Source organism: Hemitrygon akajei, chromosome 6, assembly GCF_048418815.1.
Source record: "Hemitrygon akajei chromosome 6, sHemAka1.3, whole genome shotgun sequence".
Lineage (NCBI taxonomy): Eukaryota > Metazoa > Chordata > Chondrichthyes > Myliobatiformes > Dasyatidae > Hemitrygon > Hemitrygon akajei.
In genome coordinates, this window is record NC_133129.1 from 131,054,443 (window position 1) to 131,080,623 (window position 26,181).

General features: G+C 40.8%; 1 protein-coding gene across 6 annotated transcripts in view; it reads right to left on the reverse strand.

Moving 5' to 3' along the window:
- The window catches only part of LOC140729474 (protein phosphatase 1 regulatory subunit 12A-like), a 183,198-nt gene that overhangs the window by 21,055 nt on the left and 135,962 nt on the right, over positions 1 to 26,181 (reverse strand). For 3 of the 6 annotated variants that reach the window (XM_073049250.1, XM_073049249.1, XM_073049253.1), the window contains 12 exons: positions 26,022 to 26,156; positions 24,390 to 24,530; positions 21,874 to 21,972; positions 18,870 to 18,960; positions 17,969 to 18,148; positions 16,730 to 16,868; positions 13,483 to 13,610; positions 10,988 to 11,047; positions 9,446 to 9,462; positions 5,752 to 5,869; positions 3,021 to 3,125; positions 2,099 to 2,252 (listed from right to left, as the gene is read on the reverse strand). In XM_073049250.1, the coding sequence (XP_072905351.1) occupies positions 2,099 to 2,252; positions 3,021 to 3,125; positions 5,752 to 5,869; positions 9,446 to 9,462; positions 10,988 to 11,047; positions 13,483 to 13,610; positions 16,730 to 16,868; positions 17,969 to 18,148; positions 18,870 to 18,960; positions 21,874 to 21,972; positions 24,390 to 24,530; positions 26,022 to 26,156 (1,367 nt within the window). Of the gene's footprint in view, positions 1 to 2,098; positions 2,253 to 3,020; positions 3,126 to 5,751; positions 5,870 to 9,445; positions 9,463 to 10,987; positions 11,048 to 13,482; positions 13,611 to 16,729; positions 16,869 to 17,968; positions 18,149 to 18,869; positions 18,961 to 21,873; positions 21,973 to 24,389; positions 24,531 to 26,021; positions 26,157 to 26,181 lie in introns of those variants that run through there. The other 3 variants (XM_073049252.1, XM_073049251.1, XR_012099334.1) reach the window with 3 other exon arrangements.

The following is a 26,181-nucleotide window of genomic DNA, read 5'->3' on the forward strand; positions in this document are numbered from 1 at the left end:
CATGTAATTATCAAAGCTAAGCAATCCCACTATCAACAAATCTGATTAAAACCATGCAAACCTATCTCTGAGTTGTGAATAGTGGTACACAACTGAGTTGGTAAGCTGCAGGGGAGGGGGGAACAAATATTTTCAAAAATGGAGGGGCCCAATGTAAGTGCTAAAGCAAAGACTGAGGCTTTTGTGTTCATCCTGAAATAGTGAGTGAATGATTCACATCGACTTGTGAGATCCTCAGCATTACAGAAGGCAGTCTTCCGTCAAACCAATTAATTCTACGTAGTAGCAGGCAGCCATCGATCCCAGGGGATGATGGGTTTGCGCCTCTGGTGAATTGTGTCCTCTCCAGGGTGGGAAGATTTGAAGAACCGGCTTTTGCCCATGCAGCGGGTTCCCCCTCTCCACGTCACTGATGTAGTCCAAGGGAAGGGCAAGTGCCGATACAGCTTGGCACCAGTGCCATTGCAGAGGTTACCAGACTGAAGTTGCACACAACATCAAACTGCCTTAGGGACCCCAGCTCCAGAATTCTTCCTCGGGATTTACTCCCGAAACCTTTCCCATGGGCGGGTATGGCCGCAAGGTAATGGAGTTTTAAAATAAGTGTTTTCCTTCTCCTTGGCGGGCTACCGTTCAAGTCTGATGTGCCCCACCTGTCCGAATGAGCTTATGAAATGACTGACAGCACTGGAAACAGCGGAGTTTATGGCACCAAACATCCCGTCTGTATTACCAAAGACAATCAGCACTTTAGAACAAGTCATGGACTCACTACGCTGTTTAGTGACTCTACTAGCAAGTAACTGAAACAGTGAAATATTGTTCACACGTGCTCTGCTTGCAAAATGCAGAAAATATCCAATCTGGCTAAGTAGCATCAAACAATAAATCTTCCCTTAATCAACGTGATGGTAAGGTCCTCCATAGTACTCTCAATTGGCACTTATCAACTGCAATTAGGTCTCCCCACTTAATATTCAACGGCACAAAAAACTGAACTCTTAAACATCACCATCCCGTGGGTTAACATAAACCAGAAACTTAACTGAACTAGTCACATACAAGACAAGATCAGGTGAGTAGCTAGCCGTGAGTAACTAACCTCCTGACACTAAAGATTCTCCATCAGCTACAAGGCTCTTACTAGCATTGTCGTGAAATTCTCTACATTTGGATCTCAGTGCAATTACAACAATGCACAAGACGTTCAACATTAGTCAGAGTACGGCAGCCCACGTAATTGATACGTTATCTATCTCTCTAATAATGAATAACAACAAAAGTTTTATTGCTCCAGTGGATGTCTTTTTGTCTGATCTTAGGAAATCATTTGATCCACTAGAAGAGCTGGAAGAATGGCTAACATGCATCACTTTTGCTGCCAGATACCCAAGGCAGTACAAGACTACAAAAGGTACTGTGTCAAAATATTGTTCAGTCTACTCTCAAGTATGGAAGTGACACAAGAAATCCCCCAGAGTATTGATCACCTGTAAAAAGCATTAGTTAAATCACTCCCAATGGTACTTTTATAAATTGCATTTGCTCCTGCACTCATATACACTTAAGAGTAAACTGCAGTTCTGAACATCAGGAAAAACTGTGCTGATGCAGATAAGGAACTCCTTCACATCAGCTGTTAAGATCTTTCCAGAGTTTTTTTCAGACTTGAAAATATCTCAGCAAACTGATGGAGTTTGAAAACAACTAGATAGGTTGTGGATGACACTGTTGCTGCTACACAGCATCTGAGGACTTTGAAGCAAGCCCACCAAACCATTTCCTAATCCAAGTGATTACTCCAGCTAGTGATCCTTGCTCCATCTCTGCTATCTTCCTGAGGTGTGGCTGGTGGTAGGTGGAGTGAGTAATACAGTGAATGGAGAGTGGATTAATCATTTGTCTTTAACCCTGTGACCTGTCCTACAGAAACGTAACAAGGTAAGGCATGTACAGAATCTGCAGACAATCCTGGGAGAACACTTCAGTTGCCACCAGTATCGTATAGATGTGCAGTTAAGCTGCTTATTGACAGCATGATCCATTCAAGGACCAATTTCACGAAGAACGAGAAATGAATAGAGGAACAGGTACTAGCCTGCAGATTTAGAGTCACCACCTGCAAGACCCTCTCCAATGGGGACCATGGAGTGGCATTCCTGGGTGAGTCCTTCCACGCAAGTCAACGACTTCACACTTGGAGAGCCCACTCCCGTTTTCATCTTTCCCTTTCTACAGTAAGCTTCCTTTGCCTGCATCAGTGAAGACATTGATTGAAAAAAGTGATCATTTTCCTTAGGCCTGGTTACTTTGCTCTCTTGACCAAGTGCAAGAACATGCAGCATGCAGATTGATCCCAACAGGACATCAGGATGCCACCTTCCATTCGTGAATGTTGTGTTTGCAAAGAGGATGAAATGCCATGCCTGACTTTGGGTGGCCTGTGTAGCATTATAGAGTGACACTTTAGAAAAAGGAAACATTTAATGTGATTTACCAGCTGGTCCGGAGAGATCTGTTGGTGCGCCACAGATATGTAATTGCAAAATAACATTAACAGATGAGTATAGCAGGCACTAAAAGTGACAAATATAGAGTGTTGAACTTCTTCCTCATCTGGGAGGGTGAGTACTTTATCACCCATTTAATTGCATCTTCCCAGACAGCTCCAACTGCAGCTTCTTACACCACATCCTACAGCAACACATCTTGTTGCCACCACTTCCTGGGCTCTCTCAGAAAAGGAAGCTGTTCTGATTAACTGCGTGAACAAGCACTGCACGTAATACATTCTCAAAGGGGTGAAATCAGATATGACACCTTGTGAAAAATGAAACAGTGTGGATAGTTAAATAATAACCAATACAATAAATGCAAATAATTTATGACAGATAGTGAGACCCTAAACTCTGCCTGATTTTGATTAGTTTCACCCTTGCCCAATTAACAGTGCATCAATGCCATTACTTATTCTTGCACTCAAGGCTGCATTACGTGAGGACCTTTCAACTACTGCTTACCTGTGTAGCCTTCTCTAACTCCAATTTAGTATGTGAAATCTGCATCTGCGTCTCCTGCAGCTGGTCCTGTAGCTGGACATTCTCTCTCTGAAGCGCTTCATACAACTGTTCGACAAAATGAGAGACATTATAAAGGCCTTTCTGGCAGCGTGCTTGATCAGCAGCACCTTGTATCAAGAACTTCACAAGCAGACCGACCAAAATTAACGTAGTCGGCTGAATCGATGATAAGCTGTGGCAGAGTTCAGCAATGCCTACCACGTTAATTTTTGGTTCAGATGCTGATTTTTGTTTAAAGTTATATATAAAAATATGTTGAGACCAGGAATTAGATGGCATTCAGATCAGTCATAAATAGCAGAATAGGTTAAAAAAGCTGTGAGAGCAAACCAATAAATGGTAGGATGGCAAGCGCTAATTAATGAACAGGACGAGAAAAGCTAAAGGATGATTTGTGAGAGGAATCTAAAATGGGAGAATATGGGAAATTCTCGGAATGGGAAGAGTATACATAAGCAAATGGCAAATACAAGAACTAGAAGAGAAAAAGATGAAAGGAGGAATCAGTGGCAGTGGGATGAGAGTGGCAGAAATAGAGAGGTGTCCTTCTGAATCACAGAATTAGAGGAATGAATCAGTAAATGGTATCCGGGTAGACAATATTAAATAGGAAGGTTCAGCAGTAAACAGGGGAGCTTGCAAGAATGGAGTTGCTGAAAGATAGCACCAGAAGCTGGGAGAAGTAAATGTGAGAATTAGGGAAAGTAATGGCTGACTGAGATCATAATCACGAGTAATTCTGCAGATGCTGGAAATCCAAGGCAACACACACAGTTTGCTGGGGGAGCTCTGCAGGTCAGGCAGTTGACGATGAGGGCCAAGACCTTTCTTCAGGACTGGAAAGGAAGGAGGATGATCCCAGAATAATAAATGGTGGGGGGAGGGGAAGGGGGATAGCTAGGGGGTAATTGGTGAAACCAGGTGGGAAGGAAAAGGGCTGGAGAGAAAGGAATCTGATAGGAGAGAAGAGTAGACCACAGGAGAAAGGGAAGGAGATGGGCAGATGAGAAGGGGACAGAGTTGGGAAAAGAAGAAGAGGGGAGAGGGAGGGAAATTGTCTTTTACTGGAAAGAAAAATCAATATTCATACCATCAGGCCTCCAACCTGATGACATGAACACTGACTTCTCTAACTTCCGTTAATGCCCCTCCTCCCCTTCTTACCCCATCCCTGACATATTTAGTTGTTTGTTTTTTCTCTCTCTCTCTGTCCATTGCCCTGCCTGTTCTCCATCTCCCTCTGGTGCTCCCCCCTCCCCCTTTCTTTCTCCCGAGGCCTCCCGTCCCATGATCCTTTCCCTTCTCCAGCTCTGTATCACTTTCGCCGATCACCTTTCCAGCTCTTAGCTTCATCCCACCCCCTCCGGTCTTCTCCTATCATTTCACATTTCCCCCTCCCCACACTACTTTCAAATTTCTTACTATCTTTCCTTTCAGTTAGTCCTGACAAAGGGTCTTGGCCCAAAACATCGACAGTGCTTCTTCCTATAGATGCTGCCTGGCCTGTTGTGTTCCACCAGCATTTTGTGTGTGTTGATGGAATACAGTGCTGGGAAATGTATGGCCAGGGACATTGGTAGAAGAAATGAAAGGGTTGACTATTTTCTAAATAGAGAGAGAAAAAACAAAAAACTGAGACACAAAGGGACTAGGGATTCCTTGTGCAGTATTCCCAAAAGGTTAATTCGCATGCTGAATCTATGAGGAAGGCAAATGCAACGTTAGCATTCATTTCAAAAGGACCAGAATATAAAAGTAAGGATGTAATGTTAAGACTTCATAAACCACTGGTGAGGCCTCACTTGGAGTATTGTGAGCAGGTTTGGGAGCCTTACTTAGAAAGGATGTGATGAAACTGGAGAGAGTTCAAAGGAGTTCAAATAATTGCAGGATTGAATGCTTGTCAAACGAGGAGCATTTGATGGCTCTGGGCCTGTATTCACTCAAATTCAGAAGAATGAGGAGTGACCTCATTGAAACCTACTGAATGGTGAGAGACATTGATACTGTGGATGTAGAGAGGATATTTCCTATGGTGGGAGAGTCCAAGAGCAGAGGACACAACCTCAGAATAGAGGGTTGTCCTTTTAAAACAGAGATGAGGAGAAATTTTTTTAGCGAGAGGGTGGTAAATCTGTGGAATTCTTTGCCACCAGTAGCTGTGGAGGCCAAGTCTTTATGTATACTTAAGGCAGAGATTGATAGTTATTGGTCAGGGCATGAAGGGATACAGGCAGAAGGCAGGAGATTAGGGCTGAGAAAAAAATTGGATCAGCCATGATGGTTGGAATGGAGTCGAAGTATGAGGACACTAGTTCAGTTGGGCAGGAGCAGCCAGCTGATTGAGATAGTCAAAGGCTTGCATATTGGGAAATTAGGAAATGGTACCTTTAAATGGTACAATTAAGTGAATGAATCCATAAATAGGAGAATATCACACACATTTGAGGAAGTCAGGTTTAAAAACTTGAATAGGACTGCCAAAGCAGTGATTTGGAAAGACATTCCATTTCCCTAGAACAGATGATGGAGTAGTCACCAATGGTGAATGAGGTTTTCAAACCCAGTTAGATGACGAGGCCAGTTAGGAGACATCAGAGAAAAAAAACAGAGAGACCATGATGGGACTTAAACACGACATCTAAGTGGAAATCATCAACTTGAAATTTACCTTTCTGTAGCCTTGCCCATTAGTCTCGCTCTCAGCCCGAGCAGCCCGAGCAGAATACAGGCTCAAATCCGAATAGTTCACTCCTCTGCTTGATTGGTTTCTTGCGGTGGTTTCTTCCCTGTAACCAAAGTCAATACATAGGCAACAACAGCTCCTACTTGCATAACACCCAGTTTTGTAGAAAAATGATATGATGCATCTTTGTACAAATTTGTCATTGAGCTTGATGTGCTATTGAAGAAATGACTAAATGGCTATTCAAAGTGGTGGCCATTAAAGTAAAATTCTAAAGGAGGAAGGGGGCCTCGAGATTTAGGGAGGGAGATCCATACACAGGACTTTGCCTCTTCAGGCCTAATCACCAGTGTTGGCATGCTTTGAAATGGGGTGGAGGTTGATTGCTCAAAATGTCAGTAGAGGAGAATAACCAAATGGCCGTTGGCTGGAAGAGCTCACAGAAAGTGGAAGTCACATGGAGGGATTTGAACATCGATGAGCTTTCCAAAATGTCAACATTACTGAGACAGAAACCATTAAAGATCAAATTCAGAGTGAACACGGCTTGTCTAGAATCAGGATAGAGGCAGCCAAGTTTGGTGTGATAATTAGGGACAGTCAGTATGGTTTAGAGTGGAGCAGGTCATGTCTACCAAACTTGATTGGGTTTTTTGTGAAGATGACTGATGAGGGTAGAAGGGTGGATGTTGTCTACATGGACTTTAGTCAAGCATTTACTTGACAAGGTCCCTCATGATAGTCTGATCCAGACGATTAAGATGCAAGCAATTCATTGTGACTTGGTAGTTTAGATTCAGAATTGGTTTGCACGAAGAAGACAAAAGGTATTGGTGAAAGGGTGTTACTCTAATTGGAGGTCTGCGACCAGCGGTGCTCCACAAGGATCAGTGCTAGGACCTCTGTTGCTGGTGACATGTATACAGTACTTGACTTTAAAATATAGAAGGGTTAGTTAGTAAGTTTGCAGATGACACAAATATTGGTGGAGATGTGGACGGTGAAGAAGGTTATCAAAGAATACAGATCACTTCCAAATACGTATGGCTGATGGAGTTTAATTTGGACAAGTATTGCACTCCAGGAGGTCGAATGCATACAATTAATATCAGGACTCTTAACAGTATTGATGTACAGAGGGATCTTGTGCTCCAAGTCCAAAGCTCCCTGGAAGTGGCAAAACAAGTAGATGAAGTGGTGAAGGCATTTAGTATTCTGCATTGGTTGGGCCATTGGGCAAAAGTCATATCGCAGTTGCATAAAACTTTGGTTAGGCTACACTTGGAGAATGGCATGCAGTTCTGGTCCTCCATTACAAAAGGATTAGGCTTTGAAGAGGGTGGAGAGGATATTTACCAGGATGTTGTCCAGATTAGAGTGAATTAGCTATAGGATAAATTTGGATTAGTCTCTCTGAAGCAATGGAGGTAAAACAAAGAGCTGGTAGAATTTCATAAAATTATAAGTGGCATAGCTGGATAGATAGACTCCTTTTTTTCTACGACAGGGCAAACTTTAAAGACGATGTGAAGTGGTTGCATCACCATCTGCTATGGAGGGAGCACCGCACAGGATGGGAAAACTGCAGAAAGTTGTTAACTCAGACAGATCCATCATGGGGACTAGCCTCCCCAGCACTGAGTACACCTTTAAAAGGCAATGCCTCAAAAAGGTGGCATCCATGTCTAAGTTACTCCATCACCCAGAACATGCCCTCTTTCCATTACTACCATCCAGGATGAGGTACAAGAGGCTAAAGACACATACTCGATGTTTCAGGAACATCTTCCCTTCCACCATCAGATTTCTGAACGGACAATGAACTCACTACCTCACTATTTTTTTCTTATTTTTAATCTCTTTTTGCACTACTTATTTAATATAATTTTTTAATTATTGTAATTTATAGTTATTATTATTATTATTATACTGGTGCTGCAATACGACAAATTTCACGACACATATCAGTGATATTGAACCTGATTCTGAAGTGCAAGCTCTTTTTTCCAACACAATGGTTGGTGCCTAGACCACACAGCCAGGGGCGGTGGTGAAGGCAGATATGAAAGTGGCATTTAAGAGGCTTTTAGGGGAAAATGAATCTGCAGGGAATGGAGGGCCATGGATCATATGCAGGCAGAAGGGATTAGTTTAATTTGGCATCACGTTCAGCACAGCTATCATGGGTCAAGGGTCGCCAATCAGGAATCTAGAAATGACTAAGGCCAGCAGGAGAAGGCAAGGAATGAAAAGGAGGAGTTTGGAAGCAGGGAGACTGGGATCATTTAGAGAGGGAAAATCAAGAAAAGGTTTTTTGGCAGAAGTGAGTAGTGACTGAAGTTAATGTTGGGAACTCTATCTGGTCAGAGCAAATTTCCATTCATCAATGTCCTTCAAACTCAGAAACTGATGCTGCATTCTCAGATCAATTGCCAAGAGGCAGCATCTAGATTAGACGCAGTAAGGAGACGGACAAATCCTTAGAGGATTGCCGGATGAATAGAAACAGGAATAAACGGTACTGCAGGTGATCCTCTGGCCACTGCTACCAAAATAAGATTTGGATTGAAGGCACAATGGAGAAAGATGAAGTTGTTTAGCCTTGTCTATGACCTTACACAAAGCAAAAATAATGAAGAGAATAGATTCAGTTTATGACAATGAGAAAAATATTACTACCATTGTTAAGAGCCATGTCATGCTGTACAAGGATGGAACTTGGAATTTGGGTAAACATGGTGTGATTTAGAAATACAGCTTCATATTAACGACTTTAGAGAGGGAAGAGTTTGCGAAGGAATAAATCTATAATTTTTAAAAGATACTTTCTCGACCTAACTTTCATGGATGATTTGTCCAGATGTGTGCTGGTATGAAGCAAGATGCTAGTGTCCCCAACTTGGTCATGAACAAAGAAATTAAACTAGAGATGACGCAAGTATGAGACATTGAAGCTTCATTTGTAATTTTAAAACATACACTGCGTTCCCTGTAAGCTTAGCATTTGGAAACACCACCATTTTATGCAATGTACAATATCACATCTCAGAGCTGTAAATCCATAAAGTGCTAGATAAATCCAGCTCAGGGAAAAAGTGCCAGTGATCTTTAATGTATTTGACTGCTCTTTCCATTCACTATTTGAATCTATTTGTTAGTTCATAAATTCTGCCGTTCTATTATAAAGATCAGTGTTACTAAAGATCTAGGTGGCCGAACCTTTCACCAAGGTCTAGCCAGTGGATTAACACTCACTGTTTAGGAAATGATGACCTGTTGTTTCAGTGGGCTTTAAAACCATTTCCCTGATTGTTACTGTTTATATAACAGACTCCGTCACCATCACAAGCTTTTAGAAGGCCACTGTCATAGTAGAAATCTCAGAAAGATGTGGTCAAATGCACAGTTCATCCTGTCACTGAGGCACTTTGACTGGCAATAATCTATCAATGATCAAGATCATATGAAATCACCTATACCCAAACACCCCACCCGTATGTTTAATCCAGCTCCACTGATCAGATAGTGGTCTCACCCAGGGCAGCAGCAGATTAATCTCAGGACACCTGAGCCTAAGGAGGGAACACTGGCCGGTGATCCTTGCTAAAAGAGTATCTGGTGTTGCTAAGTGGAAACATATCAGTCACAGCTATCACAGGATGATAAATGGACTCCTTACCTTGACAGATTACCAATCTGGAAAAAAAAGAAACAAGAATAGTAAGAACAAATCAATCCGGACACAATCCATTCATAGCCGATCATATAGACTCTTCATGGAGTAACGGAATGAGTGGAGTACAATTTGAGACAGAGCAGATGTGATAAGTTAGCAGAAAGGATCAAGTCAGCAGAAGCAGCTTGCTTGACTGTGGGTCATGACTGTGCAATTGGAATTGATTCATCTACATGCATATTCACACAACCTATTTTACACATAACACATACTTCTCATCACCTTTGGCAAATTCCTATAACAAGGGCTCATTAATCCCAATATTACACTGCTTGCTGATGTTTCCTACATTACAATAGGGGTTAGACTAAAAAAGTACCTTGTGAGATGCTTTGAAATGCCTCAGGGTTGTGGAAAGACCACAACCCGCCTGGTCTCAAAAAAAAATTCTATTAAGATCATTTCTGACTCTACCCTTCCCTCCCTTCTCTTGGTTATCATCATTGACTAATCCAGGTGATAGTATCCACCAAGTCTACCAATCTGAGCCTTCACCCTCTCCATAGCTACCTTCTCTACATGTCCTTGCACTCTATCGACCATAAAGACTGTGCAATTCTTTTAGTTTCTGAGTCTTCATTGCAACTGTCCTGACAACGTCATCCAGTGTCATCCTTTCCCTCAAATGATCTCAGCCAGCTGACCATTTGATAGTATCCATTCCATTTAACACTTTCATTCTTTTCCCTTCTATCTACACAGACCCAGTATTCAGAGTGTAAATGCTTGCAGTTTCTGAAGCATACACCACCAAAAACACCTTCTATATCTCTCCCCTCTGCATCTCCCACCACTTTAATTCTTCCTTCTTCAACCTCCTCCAACACCTTCTTACGCAGCTAGGAATTTGGGTCCTTTCCAGGTGAAGCAGTGACATACTTCTGCCACTGCCGCGCCTTCAGGGGACCCATCTGATCCTCCTTTACAAAGGGAAGATCAAACACAGATCAGGTAATCATCTTATGGGGTTTTTTCATTCATCCCTCAAGTGTGGTCCTGAGTCATAATTTACTGACACCTAATTCCCTATTCTAATCCTAATTTGGCCTGCCTGTTTTATATCCCATACATTGTCCCAAATTTCGATGTGAGCTCAAGGAATGGCACTTCATCTTAAGATCTGACACAATATGAACTTTTGGATTCAACTCCTTCCTCAACAATATCTGATAATGATCACAATTAGTATTTTGTTTTTATTGCAGATTTCTAGCATTCACTGTATTGTGTACTTCAGATTGTTTCTTCTGAGCTGGCCTTCCCCCCACCCCCCCATCACATTTACCATCCTCATTCCCCTTGCATCTCCTTTTCTGCATCTTAATCTTATTACCCCTTTATTTCTGGAGATTCTGATGCAAAGTCATTAAACTGAAACTTGAGTTATTTCCCCATCTACAGATATTGTCTGATCTGCTCAGTATTACAGTTACATTCTGTATGTACTTGACAAGCTACACTGAATTGGGCAGACTCGAACCATACCTGTTTCTTCTGTGATCCTACCACATCCTCACCATCTGACAGATCCTGGTCATTCTCATCCTGGGAAAAAGAAAACTTACATTAACAGGGGAACATTCTAGAACAAGGCTACAGTCCACTCCCAAACTTCGGAACTTTCCTTCATGTGGACTGCTTCAGAGATTCAGATACATGGTATGCTAGTACAGGCCTGTCACTTATCCCCATCCATCCAGGTAACATGAAGAGATTGTTCAGTTATAAGTGTAAATGCTGAGACAAAGGTGGCAGTGTTAAATTACCTTTGAACAGAAATGATTGAGATTATTTGTTAAGATTATTCTGGATCACCAGTAAGACATTTAAAATACTGTTGTTGGAATTATTAACTGCATTCTGATAATGAATCTATAGTTCAGAGACTGTTTGGCACATGCTGTATTTACGTTTCACAGGAGTTCCTATATTCCTACTATTTCCTCTGATCGTATCAATATGCTCTTCTGTTCCCTCTCCCTCAGGTGCTTTTGGTCTCGTATGTCTTCATGTTGTTTTCCTCCTGTAATTTTCACAATGGCACATGCCACATTCTTACTAACTGTTTTGCCTTGAACTCCGACTCAATTTATTAGTGATTTCACATCTAACCCATTACCCTTCTATTCAACTGTCACCCAAGAGCCCAAGTCTTGACTTTACTAAAGAACCCCAGACTGTTCAATCTTCCTGATTGCTCCGATACCATGAATGTACATTTTCAACATGGATAGAGTGCTAAAATCATTCAGAATTGGTCATGAGCGTCAAGATGTTTATCAATAGGTACAAAAGCCTAAACAATAAATAAAATGTCCAATGATGCTGAAGAGTACAAAGTTCACTAATCCCCAGAATCAGCTCAAACATCCCTTCCTGGAGTATAAACTGGAAAGGATTAGGAATAAAATTTGCAACGTGATCAAGTCCCATCTCTGCTAGAATAAAACTGGACTTCTGTTTCTCTAAGTTTAACACCTATAATTTAAATACAAAAGTATACAGAGGTAAAAAATGATGTTTATCAAGTTTCAAATGTCTTTTCCTTCTCTATTATGTACGAAGTGATTTTCTTTTAAAACTAAAGGAATTTAATACAAACATTACCTTAATAAAGCTTTAGAAATATGTAGATTTCTTTCAAATAATTTTTAATGATTGCTGAGAGTACTGCATTTATGATTTCTTAACTTTTTTGCCAAGCTCTACTGATGTAGTCCTGGATAATATCGTCTGCTGAACTTGCCTTCAGCCAATTGAATTATAGTGCTGGGCAAATCAATGGCAAGGCCAAGGCCACAGCTTTGGGTGATACCAAGATCTTCAAATAAAGATCAATAGATATAAAAAAAATGAATTAACTTGACCTCAAGTTGGTTCAAAGTAGTTCACAATTAGTGAATTACCTTCAAAATGGTTGCTGTTGTTAAGCAAGTTTTTCAGACAACGCGCGCATGAATTGGAAGAAAATAACTGAATGCAAGTTTGTTAGTGCTGGTTAAGGCAGAGACATTTGCCACATCACTGCAATGTTATTTGATCTATTTTACTGACATAAGCAAACATACAGAGCTTCCATTTAATACCTCACTGGGGAAGAAAAGGCATTTCTCTTAATGCAGCAGTCCCTCAAGATTTTACGCCAATTATAATGTACAGTGGACTTAGAGCTACTTGATGAGGTAAATCTATCCCAGAGGAATTAGTAATGTTATTGTACAGTACTTCATTTTTAATATCTAATTTTGTCAAAAATTTACTATTGGATGATGGAAATCAATAGGGAATAAATAAGGATGAGCCTATTAAATCATACATTTACTTTCTGTTGGCAAGTTCCCCTGATTGGTCATGAGTAGCAATTTTTACATATTTGATACACTCCCACTGGCACATTACTAACCATTTAGCTTACCCCAAATTTATGCACTAACTGTGTTGGAGTTCCAAGTCCCTCAATCATTTTAAACAACACAGCCGAAATTGACGGCAAGATACATTAGAGACTATGCTTTGAATCTGATCAGCTTCTCAACCTCATCGCATTCATATAACAATAAAGATGTATCAAAACAATTTATCAGTCTTCATGCAACATCACTGGGTGTATTCTGCTTGTTCACTCTTAGCTCAAACATGCTGGATTTCATTTTATTTCCCTTTGTCTCAGTGTTCTTTAAACTGAAGCATCTAAGATACATACTTAAATGTTTCCCTTCCCATTTCTTACCTTCCTGACCATTTTTTTCCTTCTGTTAATTCATTTCCTACATTTCCATGCTCAGAACAGATCACAATTAGCTTCTCAGGTAACAATGAAATCAATCTGTGGTAAAATTTGCCACATCAAATATAAAATAAAACGACTGCAATGCTTCGCAATCCCTTTATTATTGGCCATGGTTCCGTTGGAGAAACCCCACCTTTAAGCAGGGTAGGTGACCTTTTCTACAATTCTCCTGAATACCCGAAATACTTACATCTTGTGATAGGGAATGCACACCTGTTGATCTTCGTTTCCCCCTTGGCCGTCTCCGGTCTCTTGTACCGGACCTTCTGAAAGAAGAATCATCTGATTCCTTCTCCTCCTCTTTTGCTTTCTCCAATTCTGTGGGAGAGATCTAAACTGTGATTAGATGTTCAGAAATGGACCAGCGTTCAACATCCACACATTCTCAGCACTCAGTTACAAGCTTTCCTCAAACACACGTCAACCATAAACAGCACAGAGTAATGCAATCAGTCCCAGAGCTAAACTACAATTTGCACGGTGAAACAAAGAACCCCCAAGCCATATATTACCTGAAGGCACCCTACACTATCTATGAAAAATAAATACCCAGTTACTGTACTCTCTCCACACCCCTGTATAAAACAAAAATGTGTGTTGGCCCTGCACTCGCCTCTAAATCCAGTGTGAAAAGATCATCCATTCAGATAGAGGCAGCACACAGTAACCATGTCATTGAGAAATGAATCTTATCACAACATCAACAGGCAAAAACCACATTAATATGTCTGTTGGAAATATTAGGGATCAGTCAGAGACAATGGTCTGCACCTGAAGTCTCTTCCTTGTGTGCAGACGTGTCCAGAGGTTCTCTGTGACTAAGTGTTCATCCTTTGTGGCTGAGTGCAAGAAGAAAAATCTGAACCCATTTGTCATTTAACCACACATACTTCCCAGCTGGTGAAAAGTAGCAGTAACTGACAGATTTTCCCGTTAATCCACCAGAGTTGAGACCAATAACAACCATTGCCTTTGCATTCAACCAAGTCTTTAGCTTTGTCAGCTCTAAAAGTATCTAACTCAGTACAAAACTCTAAGAAATAGGAGCAGAATTAGGCCACTCGATCCAGCGAGTCTGCTCTGCCATCCATTGTGGCCAATTTATTTTCCCTCTCAAGCTTATTCTCTAGCCTTCCCCTGTAACCTTTTACAACGTGACGAGCCAAGAACCTATCAGCCTCTGCTTTAAATATACTCAGTGACTTGGCATCTACAGCCATCTGTGGCAATGAATTCAACAGATTCACCACCCTCAGGCAAAATAAACCTTCTTATCTCTGTTCTAGATGGATATCCCTCTATTCTGAGCTGTGCCCTCCAGTCCTAAACTCACCCACTATAGGAATCATCCTCTCCACAGCCACTCTATCTAGGCCTTTCAACATTCAATAGGTTTCAATGAGACACCCACCACCCCACCCATTCTTTAAAACTCTAGCAAGCAAAAGCCTAGAGCCATCAAACACTCCTTATACATTAACCCTATCATTCCCTGTATCATTCTTATGAATCTCCTCTGGACCCTTTCCAACGCCAGCACATCTTTCTTTTTCCCACAGGGGGCCCAAAACTGTTCACTATACCCCAAGTGTGGTCTGACCAATGCCTTATAAAGCCTTAGCATCACATCCTTGCTCTTCTATTCTAGTCGTCTCGAAATGAATACTAACATTGCATTTGCCTTCCTTACCGCTGACTCAATCTGCAAATTAATTTTTAGAGAATTCTGCACAAGGACTCACAAGTCTCTGTGCACCTCTGATTTTTGAATTTACTCCCCATTTAGAAAATAGTGTACATCTTTATATCCTTCTACCAAAGTTCACTTTCTGACACTATATTCAATCTGCTACTTCTTTGCCCATTCTCCTAATCTGTCTGAGTCCTTCTGCAGTCTCCCTGCTTCCTCAATACTACATGCCCCTCCACCTATCTTTACAATGCCTTCAAAATTGCCCCCGAACCTATCAATTTCATCATCAAATTGGTGACATATAACATGAAAAGAAACAGTACGAATACTGACACCTACAGAACACCATTAGGCACCAGCAACCAACCAGAATAGACCCCTTTATTCCCACTCTTTGCTTCCTGCCAGTCAATCAGTCTTCTATCCACGTTAGTACTTTCCCTCTAATTCCATGAGCTCTCACCTGATCAAGCAGCTTCATGTGCAGTACCTTATCAAATGCCTACTGAAAATCCAAGTAGGCAAAATCCACTGACTCTCCTTTGTCTATTCTGCCTGTTGTTTCCTCAAAGAATTCCAACAGATTTATCAGGCAAGGACTTTGGCCTATTTTATCATGCTGCTCCAAGTACCCTGAAACCTCATCCTTAACGATGGACTCCAACATCTTCTCAACCACTGAAGTCAGACTAACTGCCCTACAATTTCCTACCTTCTGTCTCCCTCCCTTCTTAAACAGTGGAGTGACATTTGCAATTTTTCAGTCCTCCGGAAGCATTTCAGAATCTCTCTTGAAAGATGATACACAATGCTGAGTACTTCTAGTCTGAGTAAATCTACTGAGGGCTCAGGGAGTGTCAGCATTCATTAAGACTCCAACCGTAACAGTTTAACCATGGAACAATGCCCCTTCACAGTTTTGTCTATCCAATAACATCCAGCGCAGGTGACTCAGAAATGGAACAATTCTACACAAGCTCTTCACAGAGCACTTGATTGACCAAGCGGCCACCTCGTGCTTCGGACTTAAAACATATTCAAGCCTAAGAATGTGTGGCTTGGTATCGTAGCAGTTTGTGTGATGCTATTATAGCTCGGGGCGTTCCAGAGTTTAGAGGTCAATTCCGGTGCCGTTCTGTAAGGAGACTCTGTATGTCCTTCCTGAGGGTTTCGCCAGTTTCCTCCCACAGTCCACGGCCGAACTGGGTAGGTTAACTGGTCATTGCAAATTGCCGCTTGATTACGTTAGGGCTAACCTGGTTTGTTGGGGCCATGCAGCTCGAAGGGCCTACCCTGTGCTGTATCACTAAAATAAATAAATGTCAAGGCTGAACCATCATTTTGTTTTTTTTGGAAAACACAAAATGCTGACAGGACCATGGGAATTCCACAGGAGATCGGATGTTTTGTTTCAGATACAACTTTCTTCCTTGCCTTGCTCTAGCTGCTGAATCTCTCTCAAAAGTATCAGATATCAGCTGATACAAATAGTAATGATTCCGGAATAAGGCCCATATTGGCCCAGATCTGATCAGAAGAGCAGCCAAGGACCTTCTGGCCTTGAAGCCAGGGTTCTTTTTAATCCTCCATGACATTTCACAAGCTCTGACCAAGTTTGGTTTATCTTTACAGCAGCTGGTGTAATATGCTGTTGACGTCAGTGAACCTGTTAACAATTCTGGGTTTTGAAGGAGTAGCAAGTAGACAATAAGCGTACTCCTTACTCAAGAAGTCTGTTGAATACCTTTGTTGTCAAGAGGCTGTACAGCATTGTGGTAGGTGTAGGTTGGAACGCTTGAACGGTTAGATTCTGTGGAATAGGAAGTCAGACCCAGCAGATCCGCTTTCTGTAGGTTGGCTAGCCTTGAACGCCAGTTCTTCTCCTGTATAAAGGGAGCAACATAAAAGGTAACTAAATAATGGCACATTGTGTCACAGCCTGCATCCCCAAATAAAGTCACTAAAAGCACGGAATGCAAGCCAGGGCTAACAGACAAGAACAAGAGGGGGAAAATGCAGCGATTAAAGGAGTGCATTGCAGTTATGTGATGTGAAGTGATAATCACAAGTGTGCACACGAGACAGCCAAGGATTAATGTTTTAAACTGTAAAGAAAAATTAAGAAAAGCTAACACAATAAGCCATGTCAAAGATACTAATTATTATTACAGCATGAAAGCTGCTCAAGAACTTAAATCACAGTATGTTATGAAAGCAGCAAAAGAGAAGGCCAAAAGAAGATACTTTTGAACAGCTGATTGTAGCAGCTCTGCATCTGAACTCTATTCATCCAGCTTTGATCTGTTTTCTTTGGGTTTTATGAGATAAAAGACCATTAATTTCAGATTTCTATTGTTTTTGCAATGGGAACAATGTGAACCTGGAATGACCTTGCACTCATTTTAATATTTCTCTCTCAACCAATGTACTACCTTGAATTTCTCTTATTTTTCCAATGGATTCACTAAGCCATCAGTGGAAAACATGCAAGGAAACAGCTGGTGAAGTTCAGTTGACATCAGACGAAGAGCCATGGTAAAAGCAGTATTTTTAAAATTAATTACTTGAAGCAACCTCATGACCGGTTAGAACTTTAAAGTGTGACTGAAGGATTAGGAAGTAATATCACCAACTTGCACTTAAATAACAGAGGCACTAAGAGTGTACTATTGAAATTGGGGATATTCAAAAGGTCAGACCTGCAGAAGTACATGGATGCTGATATTCTGGAGAGATGGAAAATGCAGGAACAGGTAGGGCAAGATCATTCACAGATTAGAAAGCAATGGTTAAAAGGAAAGCATTCCTTTTCCAGGATCTATAATAACTCAGCAGCGTGCAGAGGAGCAACTTTGGTCAGAGTTATATGTTAGAACACAAGGTCCCGATAGTTCTGACTATTGCTTTGACACTGACAGACTTGGAGAATCAACGTATTCTGGGTATTACAGGTAGCCGTACTATCTACAGCCAATTATCTCACCTCATCCTGACTGCTCCTGCTATATCTGTACTTCGAGGCAAAGTCTTTAGCTTCTCCTTCTTTCTCTTTCTCTTCCTTTTCTTTTTCTTTCTCTTTCTCTTTCTCCTGTTCTGCAGCTTTCTTCTCGCGCTGCAGCCCAATTGTTTTCTCAGCCTCTTGGAGGTCTGTCAGCGTCACACCCTGCATGAGACAATGAAGTAAGAGAGACAATTTGGTGAAGAGCAGCAAGTCCTGAACCAGTCAGGTGGGGTATGTGGGCAAGCAGGAACGGCGAATACCCCAATGATCACTGGAATGAAATACTAAATATGGTTTTAGGCTGTTCATTTGCATATTCATTTAGCAATACAATAGAACTCTGATAATACACTATTTGGAAAATCTAATGGTTTGGCATCCAGTTGATCAGGAGAGGTTTACAGCCCTCCATTCACACACCTGTATGTCCTTTTTAAACTTATTGGCTCACTCACTGTAAAATTCATTATGCACCAATAGGGAAGCAAATAACATGCAAAAATATGGAAAGTTTGCCAATCTGGCACCACCAAAGCCACAAGTGTGCTAGATTATCAGAATGTTACCACGCTTAACATAGTAGAAGTGTGAAAGATTAAAGCCTTATGATGTCCATTCTGAGCAGCAAAGGAAAGGATGGAGTGCAAGGAGGACTGAACACAGAATGTACTTCATATCACATAAACCTCTAGTGAACACACCCTTGGTCAAACTTCCTATGCAAAGAGCAATTTCAGATATCAAGCCTAGATTCCACATTCCAATATTAGCTGGTTTATTGGAGAAATATTACTTCCATTTTTAGATTTTGATGATGTGGCGATCAACTCAGAATTCCGATATTGTGAGGGTGGGTGGTTGAACTGCAGATGGACTCTCTCACCTGTGTGGACCTGCGAGACTGACGAGCATGTCGCGAGCGCGCCTTGCGTTGTGCTTCAGCTTCCTCATCACGAACTGGGGTGAGATAGGATCTGAATCAGTGAAACAATACAGAAAGCAATCATGTTAAAGGCAGCAGTGAAGCAAGATCATGCATTGCACCTAAGGAGACATTACTTTAGATTGGATGCATGGAAGCCACTGCAATGAACAACACGTATAAAATGCTGGAGGAACTCAGCAGTCTAGGCAGTATCTTTGGAACAGAGTACAGTCGATGCTTCAGCCCGAAATGCTGACTGTACTCTTTTCCATACATGCTACCTGACCTGCTGAGCTCCTCCAGCATTTTGTGTGTTGCTCGGATTTCCAGCATCTGCAGATTTTCTCTTATTTGCCACTGCTATGAAGCTTGCTTATAACCTTTCCTTGTCAATTCTGCGGTTCAAGCACACCCATTTTCTAATCCAAGGCAGTTCCAATCCAAGTGAAAATTACCAGTATGAGATTCATTCCTGGGAAAAGACTTACAAAACTGGTACTTGGAATTGAAAATTTTTATCCTCAATAGTTGGTCAGATACCAGTCTATGCCTCTTATAAGATTGTAAGCTTTTTTTCAATCCAATGTAAACCTGTCTTGATCTGTAAAGGATAAATTATCCACTTATCTGACTGAAGATGATAAACTAGCTGATGTTGAGGCCTGAATTACAGCTGTCACATCAATGGGGCCAGTATCCTGCCTGCCGGGGACAGCCTGCTGGCTTTAGACTAAACGTGCGTCTTCTTTTTTTCTTGGCTCTGTACAGACTCTTTTTTGTGTACAATATACTATTGTTAGGGCTTTCCTGGAAAGGGCAATGGACTCTTATCTAAAATGACAACTCATTTAAATTGTTATACCCAAAAGTGTAGCATCATAATCATTTCTTTGTAAATTAGCTTGAGTTGCTTACTAGGCACTTACTATCCAGAATAAAAGACACTAGAGGCAGATGGACTGCCATTTTAGCTGTGAGAGTTTGTAGGATGGCTCTATCAATTCAGGAAAGTATTGCTTCCCTGGAGGTTAAGTTTCTCTTTGCTTCGGGAGGTTCAAAAAAGCACCAGAATCATGTGCTGCAGCAGCAAACATCTTCCTTCTCCAAACATGTGTAACAAATATTCCCAGGTCTTCAATGGCACTAAATCTGGGTCCACCTAATTGATTCAAGCCTCAAAGCATAGTCAGGTTCTGTGGTAATCTAAGTGTAAACTTCTGTTTAGTCCACCTCTCCCAACCCCACCCACACCTAAGGTAGACCGAAGAGAAATGGAGGAGAAAACAAAAACTAAGGTGATCAAATAAAAAATAATCTACTTCTTTTCCTCAATTATAAACATTGCAATTTGAGTCCTGAAGAAAGGTAATGGCCCAAAACGTTGACATAGATGCTGCCCGATCTGCAGAATTCCTCGGCATTTTATATGCGTTGCCTTGAGTTAAATATAGATTTCTCTCTCTCTCTCTCTCTGTTTATTCAATTCCCTTCACTGAATTGCAAAATTCTGTTAGCTTTCCTAATAACCTGTACGGTCGCCAAATCTTTCTGCTTCTCAGAGCTCTGCAAACACTAACTGTTAGATAACCCAGAGTACAAGTGCATAGATGTTCTGTTTAGGCTAGATCAGTATATATAAAACAAAAGGTTCCAGCAAGTTTACTGTGGATGGTTTTATTTCCATGTTAGGAAAAGGACATGATGGACTACAGATGCTGGGAGGAGATCAGCACAAAAGTACATTTATTATCAAAGGATGTATATATACCTTGAGATTTGTTTGCTTACAGGCAGCCAATGCATGAGGATATTCTAGGGTCTGGTGACTGTAGAGAAATGATGTGTCATTTGGGGTTGCTTTCTATGAAACAGTAACACAGCTAAGGGAAGATTTAAACTGAGGTCCTTATTACAGCAAGAGACCTAGATATAGTGTCTATATCTAGTTCCATTGCCAGAGATACCAGTAACAATAAGACTTTGATTTAAGATCATTTGTAGAAAGATTGGAAGGAGTTTGAGGTATTTTTTCCATCCAGGAAAATGGTGCAAGGAACTTGCTAGCTGAGAAGATGATGGAGGTAGGAATCCATAATGCTTGGGCAAACATTAGGAGTGTTATAACCCAAAAGTCTACAAACCAGGAGTTGGAAACTAGAAATAGTCATGATTGTTTTTTGTCATGATGATACATAATGCTCTGAAATGTCCATGCCTTGAACTCTTATGATAGCAGCACAGTAGCGTAGTGGTCAGCAGAATGCTTTACAGTACAGGTGACATGGGTTCAATTCCCACTGCTGCCTGTAAGGAACTTGCAAGTTCTTCCCTTGACCACACAGGTTTCCTCCCACAGTCCAAAGGCATACTGGTTGGTAAGTTAATTTGTCATTATAAATTGTGATTAGGGTTAAATCAGGGGATTGCTGGGCAGCATGGCTCGAAGAGGCAAAAGGGCCTAGTCCATGCTGTATCCCAATAAATAAAATTAATGATTTTCATAGTTTACAGACTTCAGTAGTCTTTGAATGACTGAAAATGATTGACATATTATCAGATAATATATGCTTCAGTTAGATAATAAATATTTTGGAAATTTAGAAGCGATGCCGTTAGTTTCAAAAGATGTTTATAATCCAAAGTCTTTACTAGTTCAGGTTAGTGGATGTGTGCCAACATGATTTCAATTAATTTAACAGCAAGTTTGTGTATGAAATCTGTCTCTATAAGACACAAGGTTGAGTCTGGCCAGACTCACTTCAGGTTGGAACCTTAAACCAAGCGAAGTTCTATTCTTTAATGGATTCCGTTAATGGCATGTACACTTCAAAAACAATTCTTTGTTTTTCCAAGATTTATAGAATTAGCAACTGACTAGAGAATACACTGCGTCCACGTTTTGAGAGTGTGGTACATACTGAGCTCACTGCATCGATCAAACATTTTCGCTTGTAGCTGGTACCTGCGTCTCTCACGGTTCTCAGAGCTGTAACCAGTGACTTGCGTGGTTAGATTGCTCCCTTTCTGTGCTCCATTTCCTGCTTGGTTTCGAGCCTGGGAGCTGAGGATGTGAAGGAACAAAGTAAGACCTGTGAACCTTATACCATGTACAGAAGCTACAACTGGTCAATCTGCAAAATATCAAGGTTCTAAGTATGCTAGAGGAAGTGTTTACCTCTAGCTTTAATTAAGTTGCTGGGCAAAGTAGTAACAATAAATGAAGTTCTAAGCAACAAAATAGTTAAAATCAGCCTTATCAGTGAATTTACTGCTTTGATTGAAGGCGATACACTAGACGGAACCATAACTTACTGAAGAATCGGGAGGTTCCTTAATTAAACTTGACCCCGCCACCTTTGTTATTGTTACTGAAAAATAACTTTGCTCAGTACAGCATGGGTGACTGCATAAAACTGCTAGTAACTGCTAATAAAATTGGAAGCTAAAGTGAGAGAAGTGCACTAATTTCAGAGGATTACTTAATTAGGACCTAATTTACATCAGTCACCATAGGATGATAGGAGACTGATAGAGTTTAAAGCCTGGACAACAAAGTATAGTGCGATTTCACTTTACGGTCAAGGAGGCAAATGGATTCGCTGATGAACAATTCAGTTCAGACATAATATGGCAATGGATGAAGATTACAGCCGTAGAAAAGTGAGGAAGAGGTAAAATTGAGCAACATGAAGATGATACTGATATGATGTATGAAAGTGATGTAGTTGAAGGCTAGAGAACGGTGTTTGAAATAGGGATCAAAGTCAATGTGTAGTTCACCCTGAACTTTGTTGGGGGTGGTGGGGGAGGCTTGGTCAGCTCAGTGAATGTTGCATGACAAATACACAAGAAAGTGAGGGATTAAAGTTGGGTGTCGTCAGCCTACATTTGGAATTTATATCTTGATTTTGTGTGATGTTGCTGATGGGCAGCGTACAGATAAAGTAACAGTAGGAAGCTATGGGGTTTACCAAGGGAATTAGTGCTGGGAAGGAAGTAAAGCTGCTGCTGCATCTTAGCTGCAAAAGATTAGTGATGAAACCAGTCATGGCAGTCTCATCTAGATGAATCAGAGTGGAGGTGCTGGAGGAGGAAGGTCCAGTCAACCATATTAAAGAATGCAGATAAGTTGAAGGCTGGATTTACTACCATTGAGAGATTCTGTAAATGCTGGAAATCCAGAGCAACACACACAAAATACTGGAGGAACTCAGCACGTCAGGCAGCAGCTATGGAAAAGAATAAACAGCTGACATTTCGGCCAAGACCTTTCAAATGTCAATCATTTATTCCTTTCCATAGAAGCTGCCTGATGTGCTGAGTTACTCCGGCACTTTGTGTGTTGTTCAAAATCACATATAGTGTCATTAGTGACTTTGATCATAGTTATTTCAGTATTGTGGCAGGGACGGAAATATGATGAAGGAGCCAAATAAAGAGCTTATATATAAATGGGGATTAATGGAAAAGACAAGGAAACTTTCACATAATTTTCGAACCTTCTTACATTGAGGTTTCCCCTTTCAGAAAATGGTAGGAGAGAAACACAACATTTACAGCCTACAGAATCACATTGCTCTCAAGTCCTCTGCTCAGAACTCAAATGAAATTATCTTTGTTGTCCTCCTCTTTAGTATTTCAAAGTCTTCATGGAAATAACTTAAACAAAAAGTGAAAGTCTGCTTAACCAATTCTAGATCCTGCAGCACCTCACCACAAGTTCTAATTCCGTAACTCACTGAACGATTTAATACCCTTTGTTTTGACAAACCTCCTAGAAATTTGTTCCATGTTTGATTAATCTTTGCTCAAAGAACCTTCTGTCATCATCCTAAATTTTCCATACGATCATTTGTTATTAAGAAGCAAATATGTCCAACCACAGTTATGCATTAGGTACTCTGAGATTTATTTCTGTAAATGGGAGTGTTTATTTGATTTTGGGGCTGAATGGACTAGGTTTTGTCATTCAATTTCAAAACATTCTTTGTATCACAGTACGTACAGTCTTCAAAGAACCTGACACCATTCATGCAGCATGTTCCTTGTATTTGTTAGAGACTAGTCAATATCTCCAGTTTAAAAGTCAATTTCAATCTTATTACAACGTGCTTTCAACTAAATGATATCTGGAAAAAAAATATGTTAAAACTTAATTATTCCACCCTGAAGGAAACATCATCTGTTTTTTGAATATTCTGATTGCACAGGAGAAATAGAAAACATAAATAGGACTAATGAAACAATGAACTCACACAAATACAGTACCTCATCAACCTTGAAAGAAAGAGAGAAACAGACTGAGGAAGAATGAGAAAATGAAAAAATAGCGATGGAGGAGGAAATCGCTATAACAATTTGAATAGTATCCTGGAAAATAACACACTATAAATAGGATTCACAGAAGTGGTGGAGCTGAGGCTTCTCACATGTGATACAGCTTCTTTATCAAATCCATGAATTCCAGAGCAGTCTTACCGACTTGTGTCACCTGAAGACGTTGCTGAGATACCAGCTGTTAAGCCACGGCTACTAGAAAGATTGGAAGAGCTTGTATTCGACAATGTATTGATAGATCCTGGGGCAGAACTACTGGCGAGACTCTCCTGCCTTCTTCCACTGCAAGGAAAGTTTAATTAGACAGGAGATGAACTGGGAAGACCAGCTTGGAAACATATCAGAAAAAATAGTGATCTATCTGTGAAACCAAATAGGAAAATTAATGAATAATTAATAACTAATCTAATCCCAAAACTCAAGAGGAATTTGGTGGCAAAGATAATGGATCCTTGTTCCAGTTCAAACTCTCAAGTACAACCTCCATGTGAATCTCTTCAACATGTTAATAAATGTATTATAACCTCTCCAAATGTTTTTGACCAAGTCCCTCCCTACTAAACGTGACTCCCTGCATCTATTAATATGATTCCCTCTTAGTAGCAAAAAGAATTGCCTTCCCATGTTTTAGAAACATAGAAAAGTACAACATAGAAACAGGACCTTTGGCCCATCTAGTCCATGCCAACACCATTTAAACTGGCTCCTTCCATCGACCTGCACCAAGCCCATAGCCCTCCATATCTCTACCATTCATGTGCCTATCCAAACTTTGCTTAAACGTTGAAATCAAGACGCATGCATCACTTGCATTGGCAGCTTGTTCTACACTCTGACAACCCTCTGAGATGAAAAAGTTTCCCCTCATGCTCCCCTTAAACTTTTCACCTCTCACACTTAACCCATAACCTCTAGTTTGTAATCCCACCCAGCCTCAATGGAAAAAGCCTGCTTGGATTTACCCTATCTATACCCCTCATAAATTTGTATACCTCTATCAAATAGATATACCACTCAATCTCCTATGATCCAAGAAATAAAGTTCTAACCTATTCAGTCTCTCCTTATAATTCAGGTCCTCCAGTCCTGGCAACATCTTTGTACATTTTCTCTGCACTCTTTCAACCTTATTGACATCTTTCCTGTAGGTAAGTAAGCAGTTTTGGTCACATACTCCAAATTAGGCCTCACCAATGTCTTATACAACTTCAACATAACATCTCGTCTCCTATGCTGAATATATTGGTATATGAAGGCCAATGTGCCAAAATCTTCCTTTAAGACTCCCTCTATCTGTGCTGCCACTTTCAATGAATTATGGACCTGTAGTCCCAAATCCCTTTGTTCTACCACATTCCTCAGTGCCCTACCCATTTACTGTGTAACACCTATCCTGGCTGGCCCTATCGAAGTGTAACACCGTGCACTTTTCCATATTAAATTCCATTAAATTCTTCAAGATCAAGGTTTTTTTTAAAAAACCCTTCAATAGTTTGTTGTTAGAGAACAACATAAAGCCATCCCTCCAAAACCCAGAGTCCTAATCAATGCTTCATGAATTGCAGGATATCTGGGGTCTGACCCAAGGGTCGTGTCCAAAACAATGCACAATACTGACGACTATGTCTCAGTGCATTCTATTTCTGATCGATATACAAGACCACTGCCACCTGAAAGAACTGGAACAGGAATACAAGCAGCCAGTGGTCCTCAAAATACAACAGTGCAACTCAATCAGTACAAAATGCTGAGAAAAGCTGATACGATCAGTACCTTATAAAAGTGGTGATGCTGGCAGAAGCATTACCAGGGTTAGTATCATTATGTCTTGAAGGTGACATTGTTCTGGAACGCAGTCTGAAGTCTTGTGCACTATAGCTGCGGCCTATCATTTTCAGGAGCAAGTGACTAGTCAAGAAGCAGAACAGTGTGC